Source organism: Hippoglossus hippoglossus, chromosome 17 (genome assembly GCF_009819705.1).
Source record: "Hippoglossus hippoglossus isolate fHipHip1 chromosome 17, fHipHip1.pri, whole genome shotgun sequence".
Classification (NCBI taxonomy): Eukaryota; Metazoa; Chordata; class Actinopteri; order Pleuronectiformes; family Pleuronectidae; genus Hippoglossus; species Hippoglossus hippoglossus.
The window spans coordinates 18,096,991-18,113,063 of NC_047167.1; the positions used below are offsets into that span (position 1 = coordinate 18,096,991).

Genomic DNA, 16,073 nt, shown 5'->3' on the forward strand with positions numbered 1-16,073 from the left:
TGATGGGATGGAGCGCAAGCACTGACACAGGCTGATGGAAATTAGGGCTCGGTGATGATTGTTGTTGATTCGGTTTCCTAAGTGCTTCCACGATGGGCCACCCAGCAGGCGTGACCACACGAAAACCCCTCTGCACAGATGCTCTGCAAAGTTAGCTCCAGGGTTATTCTCTGCACCCGAGCAGCGGTTTTGGGCTCATAATGAAATATTCTCAAACCCACATGAGAAAACACGTCTCAGTTTATTTGTGTTCATGTTGGTGTGTTGAGGTTGAGATTAGGAAGAACCAGGCTTTTTCCGTTTATGAATAAAATGGTTGAATTGTTGGTGAATTGATTTGGTGTTGCACGTTTTTACCTGGTAATAGTAAAATTAGTTGGATAAAAATGGCATCTTGAGAAATAATGACGTCAGAGAGGCAGCACGTTGCTTCGTGGAGGTTTCAGTCCAAAAATACAACATCCTGCAAGTTCTTGCTCCACTAGAGCCTCATGTACACTTTGCTTAACCCTGTGGTTGCAGCTTGTCCAGTGTCCCATTCTTTTACAACCATGTGTCATATGTTGGCAAGACTTTACATCTCTGCTGAATTCAGCATTTGTTGTGACTGAGACTTTAGTTTGCTGCATTTCTGTGCATCTGACACTTCGACAGACAAAGCTCATGTTAATGTGGTGCGACTGACATGCTGAAAGAGAGCGAGGAGCAACGACCAACCCCCTCTTCACCGTCTCCGAGGTTCACATGGTCCTGTTTTACGTGAAATGACATCATTCCAAAATGCCGACGCTGCAACATGAGCAGGAGGAGCCAAGGGGGTCTCTTGTTCTCCACTCACGCTAATAAAGTTAGTTTATGGCTTCCATATTTTTCTGCATTTGTGCAATTAAATTCGAGAAATGTCTTTTTCAACAGAATGTTCTTATCGCAAATAATTACAAGTGCTCTTTAGTCGGAGATATTTGTTCTTGGTGCACATGGGTTTCTGTTATATATGATTCATTATTAGATAGTGAACAGGAGTGTGAGCTGCTTGGAACTTTTTTTACGTATCGATTCCCCATTTTCTTTCTTTACATTACTCTGCTACCGATATGCCTGGAATCTAAAAAACGATAAAACTGAGAAGTTTGGAAAAGCTGCTGGCCTGGTTTAAGTTTGAAAACTCCGGGGCTGCAGAGATGTTTGGTATCGATGACGTAGACAACCGCACAAAATGCCATTTTCAAAGGAAAACGTAGCAGTATGGATGAAGCCCTACACCCTGTTTAGTGGAGCCGTGGTATATTAATGTTGAGTTGTGATTTTTTCTGTGTGGTTGTTTTTTACGGCACCAGCATGACATATGTTGAAGTATGTTTGAAGTGTAGTTGTGGAATACAACTTTTCATTAGTCAACAAGCACTAGAGTGTGTCTGTGTACTTGCACGGCCCTGCTTTAAACACATTCCTCTTTAATCGTGTAGATGCAGTTGAGTAACACTTTACGGCTTTCACTGGGACTATTAATTGTCAGTTGCATTAACAAAATCCTTCCTGTCAACACGAGCTCTGCTTTCAGGCTCACGGTGGATCTACATCACACGTTTGATTCCATCAGTAGTTTGCGTTTCTCCCCCTGATGCTGATGGTGCCAGCAGATGTGACTCCAACTCTTTATCTCCTGACGACACAGAGCTCTGCCAAAGTACAGACGCACACACTGAGGCTGAATTTCCATCTTTAACAGAAACTGCTGACTGCAACACAAAGACTTTTCTTGATATCTAATCCTGCCTCACAAAATATCCCCAGATACAGTGGCCCTGCTCCGTTTATGAGGCGCACTTGCGTGCTTGAAAGTCTGTCTCTTGAGATTACGATATATGACCTATATGTCATGTCTGTCTTCCTCTAACCAAACGCAGATGGTTCGACAAAACCAGCTCTAATCAACTCCATGTTCACGGCTTCTTTTAATAGACCATCTGACTGTTTTCGCCACCAATTAGACTCCGTTTGTGCCTTTTAGCACTTTGAGGTAAAAAAAAAAGAAGCAGCCTGCTCGGCTAACAAGAAATGCCCCATAAAGTTTTCCCGCAGCAGTGCGCTCTGTCTCGCTGTAGGATGCCATTTGTCTCTGTTTGCACGGTTCTGTCGGTGGATATTGTTTCCCAGTGTTTCTCGCTTGATGTGGCACAACCTCCATGGAACTTGGAATTCTCCATAAGCATGCAAGGGTGCTCAACGGACTTGCAGTTATATAAACTTTCCAGGGACGTATAGAAATATTTAGGAGCAAATGATAGTAGAATATAAAAGGAGCACGTGGTTCTGTGTGTGTCAGGGGGATCCAGGAATTTTTTATTCACTGTCTTTCACATTGCAAGATGGGCCATTCTTCACCATTTCACTGTTTTCTCAGAGAGTTAAGGTGACTGTTGGGCCTTTGCGGAGGTATGCACTCTACTGACTGTCATTCTAGTTATTTACTACCTCCACAGTGGTAGTTATTTATTCCACCCCACAAAATCTGAAAGGTAACTTCAATGAAAATATATCTAGATTAGATTAGTTGTTGCTACAGCGAAACACGTGCAAGATCAGATGTGTCAAAGTCCCTCCAATCAGTGACATGATGCCTGAGTCTCATGTTCGGACGCGTGAGGAGATCTTTAGCCAAGGTCCTTCAAAGGGAACTTTTTCAGCTGCATCAGCTTTGGGCAGCATGTGCGTGTTTGCGTGTGTGTGTGTATGTGTGTAATGAAGAGGGCATCGCATCCTGTTCAGACATGCAGCCGTCCACATTTTATTTTTCTCAAAACAACCTCATTTACAGACCTGTGGCTGTAAACTAATGTGAAGGAAGTGAGTACCAGCTGAGAAGGTTTCTTATAAAAACACTCAATATAGCTCACTGCCAACTTTGCCCCTTTTTTTCTCATGATACTTGGCATGAAGGGCTGATGCATCAAATGTTTGCATGCCTCCTTTTGATTTGGCTCCGGTGTAACAAGGTCCAGATGCTGCGGAGGACCGGGCCCGTTTTAAAGTGTCATAAACCTGTTACCAGCAAGCGGAGAAAAAAAAAGAATCACAGGCCAGGCATGCAAGGCAAGCTCAGCAATTCATGGAAGCTAATGTCTGAGTAATTTGTCTCAGTAGTAACTTCCCCTGTTGGAGAGTGTTTACTTGTTAACATTCCAGTTGCTGACTGTTATTACTGGGGTGGCTATGAGGGCCAGAGGGGGTCACCGCAACCCCAGAGCACCTTCTTAGCCCAGGGTTCAACACCCTCTAAAGAAGGAAGTCGGAGGTTAGAGTGGATCGCAATAGACAAAAACATGAAGCTACAAAGTCACATTATTTACCCAAATTCAAGTGAGGGACATGAACACATCTGCTGACAACACTGAACTCTGGATAGAAATACAGACTTTCTGCCAAACGATGACAAGTGATTGTCCATTCCAAAGCGGGGGGGGGGGGGGGGGGGGGGGGGTCAGCAGGGATGTGAAGGAGAATATATACTTGATGGAGTGTTTGATTGAGATTATTGTGTCTACTTTTATGTGTGGTTTTGGTTTGTCGCAGCAATTCTCAAGTTGATCTGTTTCAGTATTTCAGGTTAATTACAGACATTTCTGTAACTCGAACCACAATCAGATTTAATTCTGGTTTTGACAGTTTGTAGACAGATACCAGATAATGTTGTGTGTTCCCTGTGAGGAACACACAACATGTGAGACAAAAATGCATCATGTGGAAGAAATGTAATGTTCGGCTCCATCCAGGTTGATAGGAGAGCCATAGCCTGACTGTGACTACTGGTTTCTGGCTTGTGATCATATTTAGTTTATTCTTTCATACATTACACAAAATGGAAGGTTAGGAAGTGAAAGGATTTCTGCGGTAGCCACCCGGTTACTGTATATAACATAGTATTAACACTCTGCACAAAGGGTCTTCACACAAAATGGCTCGAGTCCGTACAGGCTTTCTTTGTGTTGCCATGGAAATTTCCACTGCCAGCCAGGAGTGAGACGGGGCAGGCAGGCGAGTCTAATGGCAGGTACATGGAATAAGGGAATAAGTGTTGAGATTTTCTTTTTTTTTCTTTGACTGACTCAGAGTCCAAATGAAATACAGCTGTTTTGCAGACACCACACTGGACGGCCCCCCATCCTCCTCTCTGTCTCCTTTCTGTTTCTCTTTCCTTCTCTACCTCCTGTGACCACAACTCACTACAACCTCTTCTGAGTAACAACAAAGATCACTTTGCAGCTTCTACTGTGATGCATCTGACCACGATGTGCAGAGATATCATTAAGCTGCTGACAGTTGGCTCTCCAAAGGCTAAGTCTACAAAATTAGACTGTATAAAAAGATGGACAACATGTCTCCACTTCCTCCCACTATTCAGAAGCCAAAATAAACTGGATACGAGCGCTGCTGTCTTGCGCATTTGGGGCCTGAGTCTATTTAGTAGCGATCAGGGGATCTCTAGCAACTCAGTCTTAGCTGCCAGTCATGAAATGTCACCGTGAACACCATTCATCTGTGTGATAAGAACAACAGAAAAAAATGTATTTGAGGTGTACTTTCACTTTTTATTTAGGTCCATGTCCAATCCACTAACATGAAGGAGGCAGGTTGTATTATCTTACTGCAGCCAGCCACCAGGTGGTGATCAAGACGCTTTGGCATCACTTTTTTTCGGGGGGCCCTCATGTTGTCAATTTCGATATACAGTCTTTTGGCAGAGCAGTGTTTGAACTAAATGCTAACGTCAGTATGCTAAAATGCTCAAATTGGCAGCTTACTTGCTAATTTCCGCATGAAAAACAAAGATCACTCGATGCTGTTGGGAGTGAAGTTAGTTTGACAGGTATTTAGTCATAAATTTAAGTTTTGGGACAATTTAAATTTTGAAAAAGCCAAATCGTCTGATTGCCCCCTGGTGTCTGGCTTCAGTAAAGGTCATAAACCCTGCCGCCTCCATTTTAGTGGATGGTACATGAGCCAAGACACAGAAGTGAGTTCATTTTTCCACTAAATTTGGTTTGAATTGGTTATTTGATGAAATAAAAACCAGCTGAAACCTCATGATTGAATCTTGAGACTGACTCACTATTGGTCAAGCATATTGGCAGAACCTTGATACCGTGGCTCCGCTGCACAATCACTACTGCGCCTGCACTGGCTGTAAATAACGTCAAAGGCTCACGATGGCAGCACCACAATCCTGGATATTTAAGAATGAATTACTATATAAAAGTAGAAACGTGCCAAAACAACAGGAAGTACATGGTTGTCATTGGACTGTAATACATGTAAGACACAGTGTCCTCCACGGTACCTCTGCTCTTTTAAGGCTCTTCTGACATTTATGTACCTCTCAGGGATTACTGGGCAGGATTCCAGCCTGCTGATTGGGACATCCTGGACGCTGTTCAATTTCTGAACAGCCTCAGTCCTCCCCGTGTTCTGCACCCGGCAGTTTGGTTCAGCAATGTGTTTTCATTCAGCTCATGACATGTTTGTGCCAGCGTGTTTATGTACTGCAGTAGTCTATGTGTAGACAGCACGAGGTCACACCGGTCAACATGACGCACAGCAACTATGACTGAGCTGAAATTGATCATTTCATTTTTTATGTTCTTTGGGTTTTTTCGTGACCATTTTGAAAAGATTGCACATATCTGATTGTTTTTGTTGAAATGTGTTTGGATAGTGGGAAGAACTTCGTGAGTCTCAGACATGACAAAACCAATCATAGCGTTTCAGTGAGTTTCTCTGATTCTTTGTAACAGAAGACCTTGGAAGTGTTTTCTCTTCATCAGCCCTGTCTGCCACATCGCTGACAGAACTGGTGTTAAAGCAGAATCCCTTGGAGGGAGCAGAAACCCTTCCTCTGTCAAGCAGAGGGGAAATGTTGTGACCCTGGACCGAGCTCCTGGCTGCTCTGACAGGATGTATTTCCATGTCTGCTCGGTGGAAGTATCATGGCTTTAAGAACATGACAGTCTAGGTCTGTAACCTGTCCCCGCCTGCCAGGTTATAAAACACTGTGTGTGCTTAATAGGGACAGTGTTAACTGGGCGACCATTTCAGTTTGTGCAGAGACTAAATATACATTTGGATTTTAGTACTGACATCCATCCCATCCATATATCCATTATCTACAGTGCTTATCCTGGAGCCAGTGACATTGGGCATAGTCCTGACAGCCCTAAACATGTTTCCATTGTGAGCCAATTACTTTCCATCTGTGTCTGGGGCAGTATGTCAAGTCGTCTAGTGCAACTTCTAAATCCCCTTTAACACTCACATAACCACATGAATTATTGCACGCATTACACTTTAGTGTGTGACTTAAATTATCTATAAATAAACCAACATACTGTGGCTATTTCTACCATTTAACTGCACAGCTGAGAGAGGCCCTGTTAGGACCTGGTATTAAAATCCGTCCTGAGAGATCCAATCTCAAGTGTGTTCACACCTGGCAATAAAATGAGTCCTGAATGTGTCTCCTGTGACCACTTGTGATTGGATTTCACGTCCTTGCTCTATATGCAAACAAACAAGCACATCATTTCTGTCCACGAAGGCCAAACGATGTTGTTTTTACCAATTCTGAGCATATATGAGTGCGATGTCAGTGTGTTTGTGTGTGTTGGTGTGTGTCGGCATGAGCGAGTGAGAAGGAGAGGTAGAGAAGACGTCAGATTAGTAGGCGGTCCTTCATGCGGCAGCGCAGGATGCATTTGTGTTCACACAGTGAAAAGAATGTGGCCACATACGTCCCAGACCCTCTCCAAACATGGTCTGAATGACCACATCTCAGGAAACATTGAGGATCCATTTGGGTGCATTTAGACCTGCACCCAAAGGATGGATGATAATACCAGGTATGAACAGGGTCAGAACATTATAACAGTATTGTGGTAGTATAATTAATGACCCTAGTACCATAACTAGCAATATTTGACCGGTCTGAATAGTGCTTGAATATCATATCTTTTCGACCTTAGTAACCAATAATATTACAGCAGTACAACACTCTGACTCAGCAACTTTGGATTTAATCAGCAAACATGTCAAATCAGAAAACGAGCTGAGTCATCGCCACAGTGTTGAAAAGACAATTGACGAGAGAAATAGTTCTGCAGCCTCGCTTGTACTTTTCATGCTCTGCTTTTATGATACACTCTGTGTCGCACAGTCTAGGAAACAAAGTGTGTGGGAGCAACGTGCTGAGAAGAACTTGTTCTTGTACGTCAGTAGCAGGAGGTTCGTACACAACGTTGTGATTAGAACAGATCCTTAAAGAAAAGCTCTTGACTGTGAGAAAGTATTTGAAACTCTGTGACCCTGAAAGCATGAGGAGCACACACACGATACCGCCAGGTCAAACTCCAGTGAACACAGAAATACCACCGCTGACCTGCTCTTGACCCAGAACCTGTAGACGCCCGGCTGATTGTTTACATGGTGTGATGTTGTCCTTAAAACAGCATGTGGTCAGGACCATGGGGGGGGGTCTCGTGGAGCTCTCCGCACTGGCTCTCAGTACACATAAGGACAACAGTGGCCTGGATATCCATGTCTGTGTCCACGGCCCGGGCCTCTTTGAGGTGGTCAGATGTGATGTTTGCACAGATGTGTGGGTCCAAAGCAGAGAGGCCAAACGTCCAGTACCCGTCTGGTGGTCCCGGCCCACCCCTGACTGGGAAGGATGGAGAACTCCGTTGGCTACAGATCGAGTCTCATCGTGGGTGACATGACTCAAAGGGACGGAGCGAGGCCCCTGACGCTGTTTGAGGAGGAAGTCATATGAAGATGTCAGTCCAGCTGGGACTATATAACGTCCCTCAGTGGAAACAATAGACCGAGTACCCATAATAGTAATGAGCATGTTTTCATGTACTTGCTTACCTGACTTTGATGTCTGTTGAAACGGACGTGGGCTCAGTGGTTCAGCATTATGTTTATATAACATACTCAAAAGCAAAGTCATAACTAGACTGACTCCAATAACTTTATATTGGCCTTTTAAAAACATTTCGGGTAATGATTCCCAAATGTTTCAATCATGAAGATGTTGTTATCAAACCCTTATGACAAAGAAATGTTATTGATGCTTAACATTTCACAGTCTAACCATAATCTGAATTATAAATAAATAAAAAGAACACACACACCCCAACATATATAGACATAAACATGTATTATCTATTATTTCAAGAAAAACAGCCCATATTATTATTAAAAAAACAGGAGAGGAAACAGCACATTCCAAACAGGCAGGTTTAGAGCCAACGCTGCACTAGTGTTTTTAATTCTACATAATCCGTGGAAACTGCTGGCTGGTTTATTGTCTGTGTTATTACCTGAATGCTTCTGGCCTCATTGGACCAATTCCCACTTCAAAATCCCAGCAATCCCTTTGAAAGGGAATTGATACCCAAGGCTTAATACCATAGTTTCCGTGCTATAACCATTTATTTAATAACCGTCCTGTCTGGTAAAGTACTAAAGGTTATACCCCACATTTTCTCTTCTTATGTAATGTGATTTTTAAAGTTTCTACATGAAGATCTTTATTATCTGTTGTGAACACCAGCTGCCCTCTTGTTCTGCTCACCGGAGGCTGCTTGGTCAGTTGTAATGAAGTGGAGTAAACATCCTGCCTGTAGTCTAATGTTTAGCATTGTGCCACATGCTCGATCTGTGACGTGAAGCATTTCACTGCACCGTGGCTTTAGGTCGGATGGCAGTGAGGAAGGACACAGAAGGGGAAAGTCGCTGTTGTGTTTTGGTTCCTCTGTCGTATGGACAACACATGTGTTGTCGTATGGACAACACATGTGTTTCATCGGGAGTCTTCTTGCCTGTTCGTGAGGACAAATGCTTTGAATAGATACTTGGCTGGAGAAAAGCCACAGAGTGTCCCATGTCATTACTACAGCACTAAACTTAGGTATGAAATCAGAGAAACTGTCCCATGTGATTTCGTTTTTGAATGAAAAACTTTGGCTCATTTATACGAACTCGCTGCGGCTGTTGCACAATATTTGATTTACCAGAAGCAATAGTAACATTGGAGTGAACAGAACAATCACATGTGACGCAGATTCTGTTGTATGTTGTAGGAATTCAGGAGGGGACAGAGTGCACCAAGTGTAAAAATGACTGGGCTCTGAGGGCGGCCATTGCACTTCTCTACGTGCTCTGTGGAGTGCTCACCATCGCTGTGGCGGTCCTCGGATACAAAGGTAAGTCAACACTCCGGTTAATGCAACTTTTTTTTAAATTTCAAAATAGCATCTTCAAATTTGGTTTGATGGCACACTGATGAGGAATAGGGGGAATAGTGCTCATCTCCTGTAAGAAGTACGTAACTGGCTCCACTGCCAGGATCAGGCCCAGCAAGTTCAAGGGTAATGCTGAACTGTAGATGCAGATCAGTTAAAAAGACGAAAAACCAGCGTTTATCTCAGATATTCAGCCAGGAAACTATCAAAATATGAAGAATTCGAAACAGAGTTTGGTGTATTTGTTAGAGTGACAGCTCCTCTGGTTCAGGAAGCTGGGGATCATGGGCAATATATTCACAGGTTGATAGGCTTTGTTTTTTCTCTGCACAGAACCCAACAGAATTAATCACCACATGATTGCTACAGGGGGCGCTGTTGCTCAGTGAGAGTTACAGTGTTGCTTTAAAAGGTCCCTCTCGTACAGCACAAGACATTCATACTGTCATTTTCTCATGTCTCTTATCTCTATTATCTCTATAGTGCATTTTATATAGGTTTAGATATTTTCATCCTACAGGAATGTAAGTAACTGTAGATTTACAAATATGTTCAATGCAGAATAACTATTAGGTAGATAAGTAGGATATGACTGCTGTAATGTACAGTATGTAGCATATTTCATACTGAGGATGTAAATGGTTAAAAACACAATAGTATAGTTTCATTTGTAAAGAAGCCCTCCTATTTGACACAGCTAGATAATAACACATGGATCCAAATAAATGTCACAGTAGAAATATGTTTACGAATCTAAATCTCGTACTGCTGGCAGCAGGAGGGAAACCAAATTCAGCCGAGTCAGAGCTCAGCCTAAGTCCCTTAATAGTATCCACAGTTCACTCTCCACTGAATTGATATGTCTCTGAGTTTCGCCATAGATGGGAAACACATTTGTTGCGCAGCAGTGTCCTGACTCTGTTTCTCCCGGTTTGAACCAAGGCAGTGATGTTAAATAGAAACAGAAAGGAATTTGGGTTATTTCAGGGATCACCAATATGGAATGTTCTTTGTGTTTTGTCCAGTCTTACATATTTATGTAATAAATCATCCACAGAAAACCTGTCAAAATATCTTAAAGAAAAACATTTAAGTCCTCCTTGCTCTGCAGGTGCACCAACCTGGTGAACCATGTACTCCAATACACAATAAGCACAATCCGCCCAATAGGGAATAGGGAATGACTTGATTCAAGTTTGGATCAAAATCTGAATCTGACCTTGTGAGTCAGGATTGTTTGGGGTTTCCAGTTTGGGGGTCTGTGTTAGTGTAAAGCACATGTGATGGTTTGGCTGTAATGTCTGCCAGATGACCACGCAGCGACTCCTCTAGAGGAGATTTTATGGTTTGGTAGCAATTTGTTGTCTCATGAACCGCAGGTTAACTCACAAATGGCTGCGTGTGTCCAACATAGTTTGAGGTTTGCAAGAAACCAGTGTTGGCTGCTTCCGTCCTGTATGTTTTCCTTCTCCATCCTTCATAGCCTGCTGCACTGTTTTCATTTTATGTTTCTTAATTCTTAAACCCTACAAATTACCCTTTTAATTAAAAGTTTTAAAAATTCCATGTTTGTGTCACAAACAGTGTCACCAAGCGTCTGCTCCTGCAGAGTGGATCAGGATAAATCTACCAGACATCATGTTGGGTAATGGCTGGATTATGGCTCATAACTTGGGTCACAATAAGCAGCCAATAAGCCTTGTTCAAATTAGCAGCTTTATACAACTCATAATGCTCCTCCAGTTCCGGGCTGTGGGGGAATGTAAAGATTAACAGAGGGGAATAAGAAAGTATTTCCGTCAGCAAGAGTGTGGGAGGTATTTCTGGTATAAATAACATCATTATCTCCAAGGAGGTTGTGTTGTTTTCGTCTGCATTTGTTTGTTAGTTCGCAGGATTATGCAAAAACTGTTGAAGTGATTTGTGGAGGGGTGGAGCATGGCCGAAAGCAGAACTCTGTACATTCTGGTGTAAGGGGGGAAAGATCCAGATCAACAGTTTCAGGGATTTCTCTGGGAATTATGTGTGGATCTTGATTCATAAAAAGAAACACATATATTTAGGTCAATGATGTTGATGAGTGTGTGGAATTTCATGTGGATTCTACTAAATATCTGGATCTAGAGGATTTAAATATGGTTTCATAGGGGTGTGGGCACGTGTGGTAACAAATACACTGAAAAAAAGAAAATTGTTGGACCAACTTAAAACTTTAATCTAATAAAATTAAATAAACCAATGGTGTTAATATATCTTGCTATTTTAATTTAAACAAACATATTAAGTGATAGAAACCTGTGACCAGGTCGCGATATGAGCTCTGCATAGTGCAATTCTTGTTTTCATCATCATCACTGCCGATTTGAAGTGACTAAATGAATGTTAAGTAAGAAGTATACATGTTTACTGTGCTCTTGAAGATTAAGAAGTGAAAGAGACAGAGAGAAGACTTGAGCTGCATTCTCCAGCTCCCAGCAGTTAACCAACAGCTCTTTGAAACTGGTGGTTTTGTTTGTCCCGAGCCTGTTTTTGTCACTCCTGGAATGATAACAGTGAAAGATTAGGACGTCTTCCAACACAGTTTTTTTTTTTTTAAACGCTCTCACACCGACAGAAAAACAAACGGTGGAGGAGAGGAGACAGATTCTTGTTGCAGATGTGGGTGGGGGGGGGGGTGGAAGTGAAAGTGGATCCCGAGTCGCAGCGTGTTATTGTGGTATTCATCATGTGTTTAACATTATTTATCCCGAAGTGGAATTTGTGAATCTCCTCGGAAAATTGAGGTTTGTATCGACCAACAGATGCACAGTTGCCCGGCTACTGAAGTCATAGGAAACTCTTCACCTTGTTCAACATCCTGTGTTCAGAGATCCCTTGAGAGGAATAAATACAACAGCACCCCCTGCTGGTCAGAAAGATAGAATTTAAAGGTTTGGTGATAGCAGTCTAAAAAATTTAGAAAATTCATTTTACACAAATAGCTGGAGCGTGTGATGATGCTACCTTCCAGTTTGATACTGTGATAGACTGTCATGATAATATTGTCTGTTTAGTTTAACACCTTGTCTGTATATACCGTGTTCATTTGTATTTACACTCTCTTTCCTCTTTCATCGTCAGTGGTCCAGAGAATGGACAATGTGACCGAGGGCATGCAGAATTATGGAGGCAAGATCAATGCTGTGGAGACAGACTTGAAGAAATTAGGTAAGAAAAACAACATTTTGAATTAGGGCCTGGGTGATAAAGCCCAAAAAATATATCAAGATTAAAATGTTCATATCACGACAAATGTCAAACACTTAATAAACAGCAAAACATTTAACTAATCTGATCAATATTGTGTTATACTTATATCAATATATATTGGTATTTTATTATATTGCTATCGGTTAAAAAGATAGGTATTAATATTGTTTTATTGCCCAGCCCTATTTTGAATGCAATAAACTGGAATGTTTATTTTTTTATTTTCTATTATCATTGTTTTGGGTGTCACCTTTTCAGATGATCAGGCAGGAGAGAAGTCAGTGAATGCCACAAGTGAAATCAAGACTTTCAAGTCAGACCTGGAGTTCTTACAGAACAAACTGAATGACATTGCGCTCAGGGCAACCAGAAACCGAGACGTCCTGGATGAGCTCCGGATCACAGGCGATGACGTGCAAAACGGCCACGGGTCCCTGCAGAGCTTTCTGGAAGGAAATGCGGCCTCACTGCGTGGCCTCAACCAGACCCTGATCTCGTACAGTGGTGTGATTGACAACCTCCAAACGGACACAGCACGGCTCCAGTCAGAGATACAGGGCCAGGCTAAAGAGCAGAGCCAGACCCAGGTTACTGTCAGTGCACTAAACATCACCCAGGCCCAGCAACGCAGTCTGCTCAGCACACTGCAGAAGACGGTGGAAGACGCGGGACAGGCTGTGCAGAAACTGAAGAATGATTATCAGGGTCTGCATCAGACGTCCAGACAGAACCGGGCTGACACAGAGTGGCTGAAGGAAAAGGTGCAAAATATCCAGGTTTTGTCAGCGAACAACTCAGCCCTGGCCCGGTCCAACGAGGAAGCTCTCGATGACTTGGATACGCAGCTCAGCACTGTGGCCAGTCAGATCCAGAACACCTCCGCCCTCACCGAGGGACACGACCAGAAGATGCGTGAGCTGATGGACCACCAGAGAGACCACGATAACATCACCTCATCCATGTTTGATGAGATAGAAGTCCGATTAGACAGACATGAGAACAACATGGACCGCGTGACTGGAAACATGAGCTTTGCCTCACAGGTCCTCGGTGCCATTAGCGTCGACCTGGCCGGCCTGAGGTCCTGTGCTGAGACAGTGATTCGCCATTCAGACCTGTTACTGGCGCTGAATGGTAGCGTGATGGAGGCTAAGGCAGAGGGCAAAGAGCTGCGCGGCCAGCAGGATGTGCTGACAGCCAGGCTGGACACAGAGGTCAACAACCTGTTTATGGTGATGGAGGAGATGAAGCTCGTGGACAGCAAGCACTCTCAGCTCATCACCAACTTCACCATCCTGCAGGGTAAGAAAACAAGATGGTTATGTGTGCATCCTGGAAATGAAACACTTTTTAGATCATATTATGAATATTGTTAAACATTGTGATGTAGATAGGATTAATTTGTTATACCCCTGTATAGAGATAACCAGTAAATCCATTCTTTTACTATCCTTCCTCTTTCTATTTCCTCTAAATATACATAAAGATAAGATTATCTAATCTTACATGAAAAGCTTTTGTAATATCTTACTCTTAAAAAATGACTTGCATCCAAAATAAACCAGCTCTTTGAATTTTGAGTGACCTTTCACCATGACTAGGAAGGTACCATCTAGTATGCTGTTGAATCAGCAAAGTACAAGAAGTAACATTTGTTTTCTTTCTTTCTTGTTGCACAGATTGTACATTCTCAGACATGTGGACCACTTGTTTTTTTCTCATAACGTTTCAGGTCCACCGGGTCCAAGGGGCACCAAGGGAGACAAGGGTCCACAGGGGCCAGTGGGCCAGACAGGACAAAAGGGTGATAAAGGAGACAAAGGGATTCTAGGACAGGTGGGACCCAAAGGAGAGAAAGGTGCTGCTGGACCTCCAGGTGCGATAGGTCCTCAGGGTGCAAATGGTGGTCGGGGTCTTCCGGGGTCCAAAGGATCGAGAGGGCCTGGAGGTCGCTCTGGAAACCCTGGTGATAAAGGTGACCCAGGGACTCAAGGGCTTCCTGGTTTGGATGGAGAGCCAGGGATGCCAGGATCACAAGGCCCACAGGGGCCCAGAGGTGTAGTGGGACCGGCAGGATTGGATGGGCCTCGTGGGCCTGTGGGATCTATTGGCCCTCCCGGCCCTCCAGGGCTACCAGGGTTACCTGCAGCTGCACCTCCTCTAATATTAAAGCCAACTCAGCCCACTCGGGTCCCTGGATCTCCCAAAGCACCTGAACCTCCCAAAGCATCTGAACCATCCAAACCAACCGAGGAACCACAAGGGTCTGTGTCCCGGCAGGTCCAGCCCCCAGTGGTCACCACTCCAACGCCTGGTGAGTTCTATTATTACATAAGGATAGAATACAGATATGTGGCTCATTATAAGTATATTTTTTACAAATATTCTCATATCAGAGATTTTACAGTGTGACATTCTGGTACTTACTTGTTTGCAGGTTGTCCACCTGGGTTCAGAAAGTTTGGAGACAGCTGCTATTACTTCTCCTCTGAGCCCCAGAGACTCAAATTCGATGAGGCCAACCACTTTTGCACTAACATGTCATCTTATATGCTCATTATCAATGACAATGAAGAGCAGGTACATGAACCCAGACATTATTTTGAATATTACCTCTTTTAAAGAATGAAAAAAATTCAGTTAAAACTTAAAAAACTAAAGCTAAACAAAGACTTTTTCCGAGCTAATTATCCTGAAAAATCTGTTCTTTTTTTCATAGCAATTTGTGAAAGATGCAATAAACGGAAAAGGTTATTTCTGGCTGGGCCTGACTGACAGAGACGAGGAAAATATCTGGCAGTGGGTGGACGGGACCGTACCTGTTTTCAAGTGAGTTGGTTTTACAGCAGATGGATTCAATGTGTTTTACTGATTTCTGCCATGATTTGTTGATTCATTCTGTTAGAAAATATCAATGATTTGACTTGAGATTTTTTCACCATCAGTAAGTGGAAGCCCGGCCAGCCTGATAACTGGACCAACGGTCATAAAGGCGGCGAGGACTGTGCTGGTCTTATCCGTAATGCCTTCTGGAATGATTTCTACTGCACTGAGCGCATCGGTTTCATCTGTGAACGTGCCTCTGACTGTCAGTACCTTCTCAGACCTTTCTGAACTTTAAATCTGTTTTTAATATTTACAGACATTCAGTGTGCAGTACCTAGCCCCATGTCCATCAATTCATTTTAAGTAAGATAAGAAGGGGAGATTTGATGACTGAGATATAACGTTCATCTTGCACATGTTTTCCCACGGCACAGACTTTTGTTTCCAAACATGAGATCCCAGACACCTGCAAGCTGCTTTTCCAGATAAAATGCTGGGAAATTGAAATTGATGTTGTGAAATTTAAAAGATACACATTAATAGTGAAGATTCAAATCTAATATTTCAGACATACTGTATGCAAATCAGATTTTTAGCTGTGTTTATTGATCATATTTGATATTTATATCATATTTACAGTAGTTACTGTTGCTATAACTTTAAATATATCAGCCTATGAGCACCATAAGTGTTTAAATC

At 42.9% G+C, this 16,073-nt stretch overlaps 1 protein-coding gene across 1 annotated transcript in view; it reads left to right on the top strand.

Moving 5' to 3' along the window:
- Positions 1-16,073, top strand: part of LOC117777743 (collectin-12-like) — a 37,565-nt gene that overhangs the window by 10,270 nt on the left and 11,222 nt on the right. The window contains exons 3-10 of the mRNA XM_034612651.1: positions 9,138-9,260; positions 12,420-12,506; positions 12,807-13,850; positions 14,281-14,862; positions 14,986-15,128; positions 15,268-15,377; positions 15,494-15,572; positions 15,943-15,982. Of these exons, the coding sequence (XP_034468542.1) occupies positions 9,138-9,260; positions 12,420-12,506; positions 12,807-13,850; positions 14,281-14,862; positions 14,986-15,128; positions 15,268-15,377; positions 15,494-15,572; positions 15,943-15,982 (2,208 nt within the window). The remainder of the gene's footprint in view (positions 1-9,137; positions 9,261-12,419; positions 12,507-12,806; positions 13,851-14,280; positions 14,863-14,985; positions 15,129-15,267; positions 15,378-15,493; positions 15,573-15,942; positions 15,983-16,073) is intronic.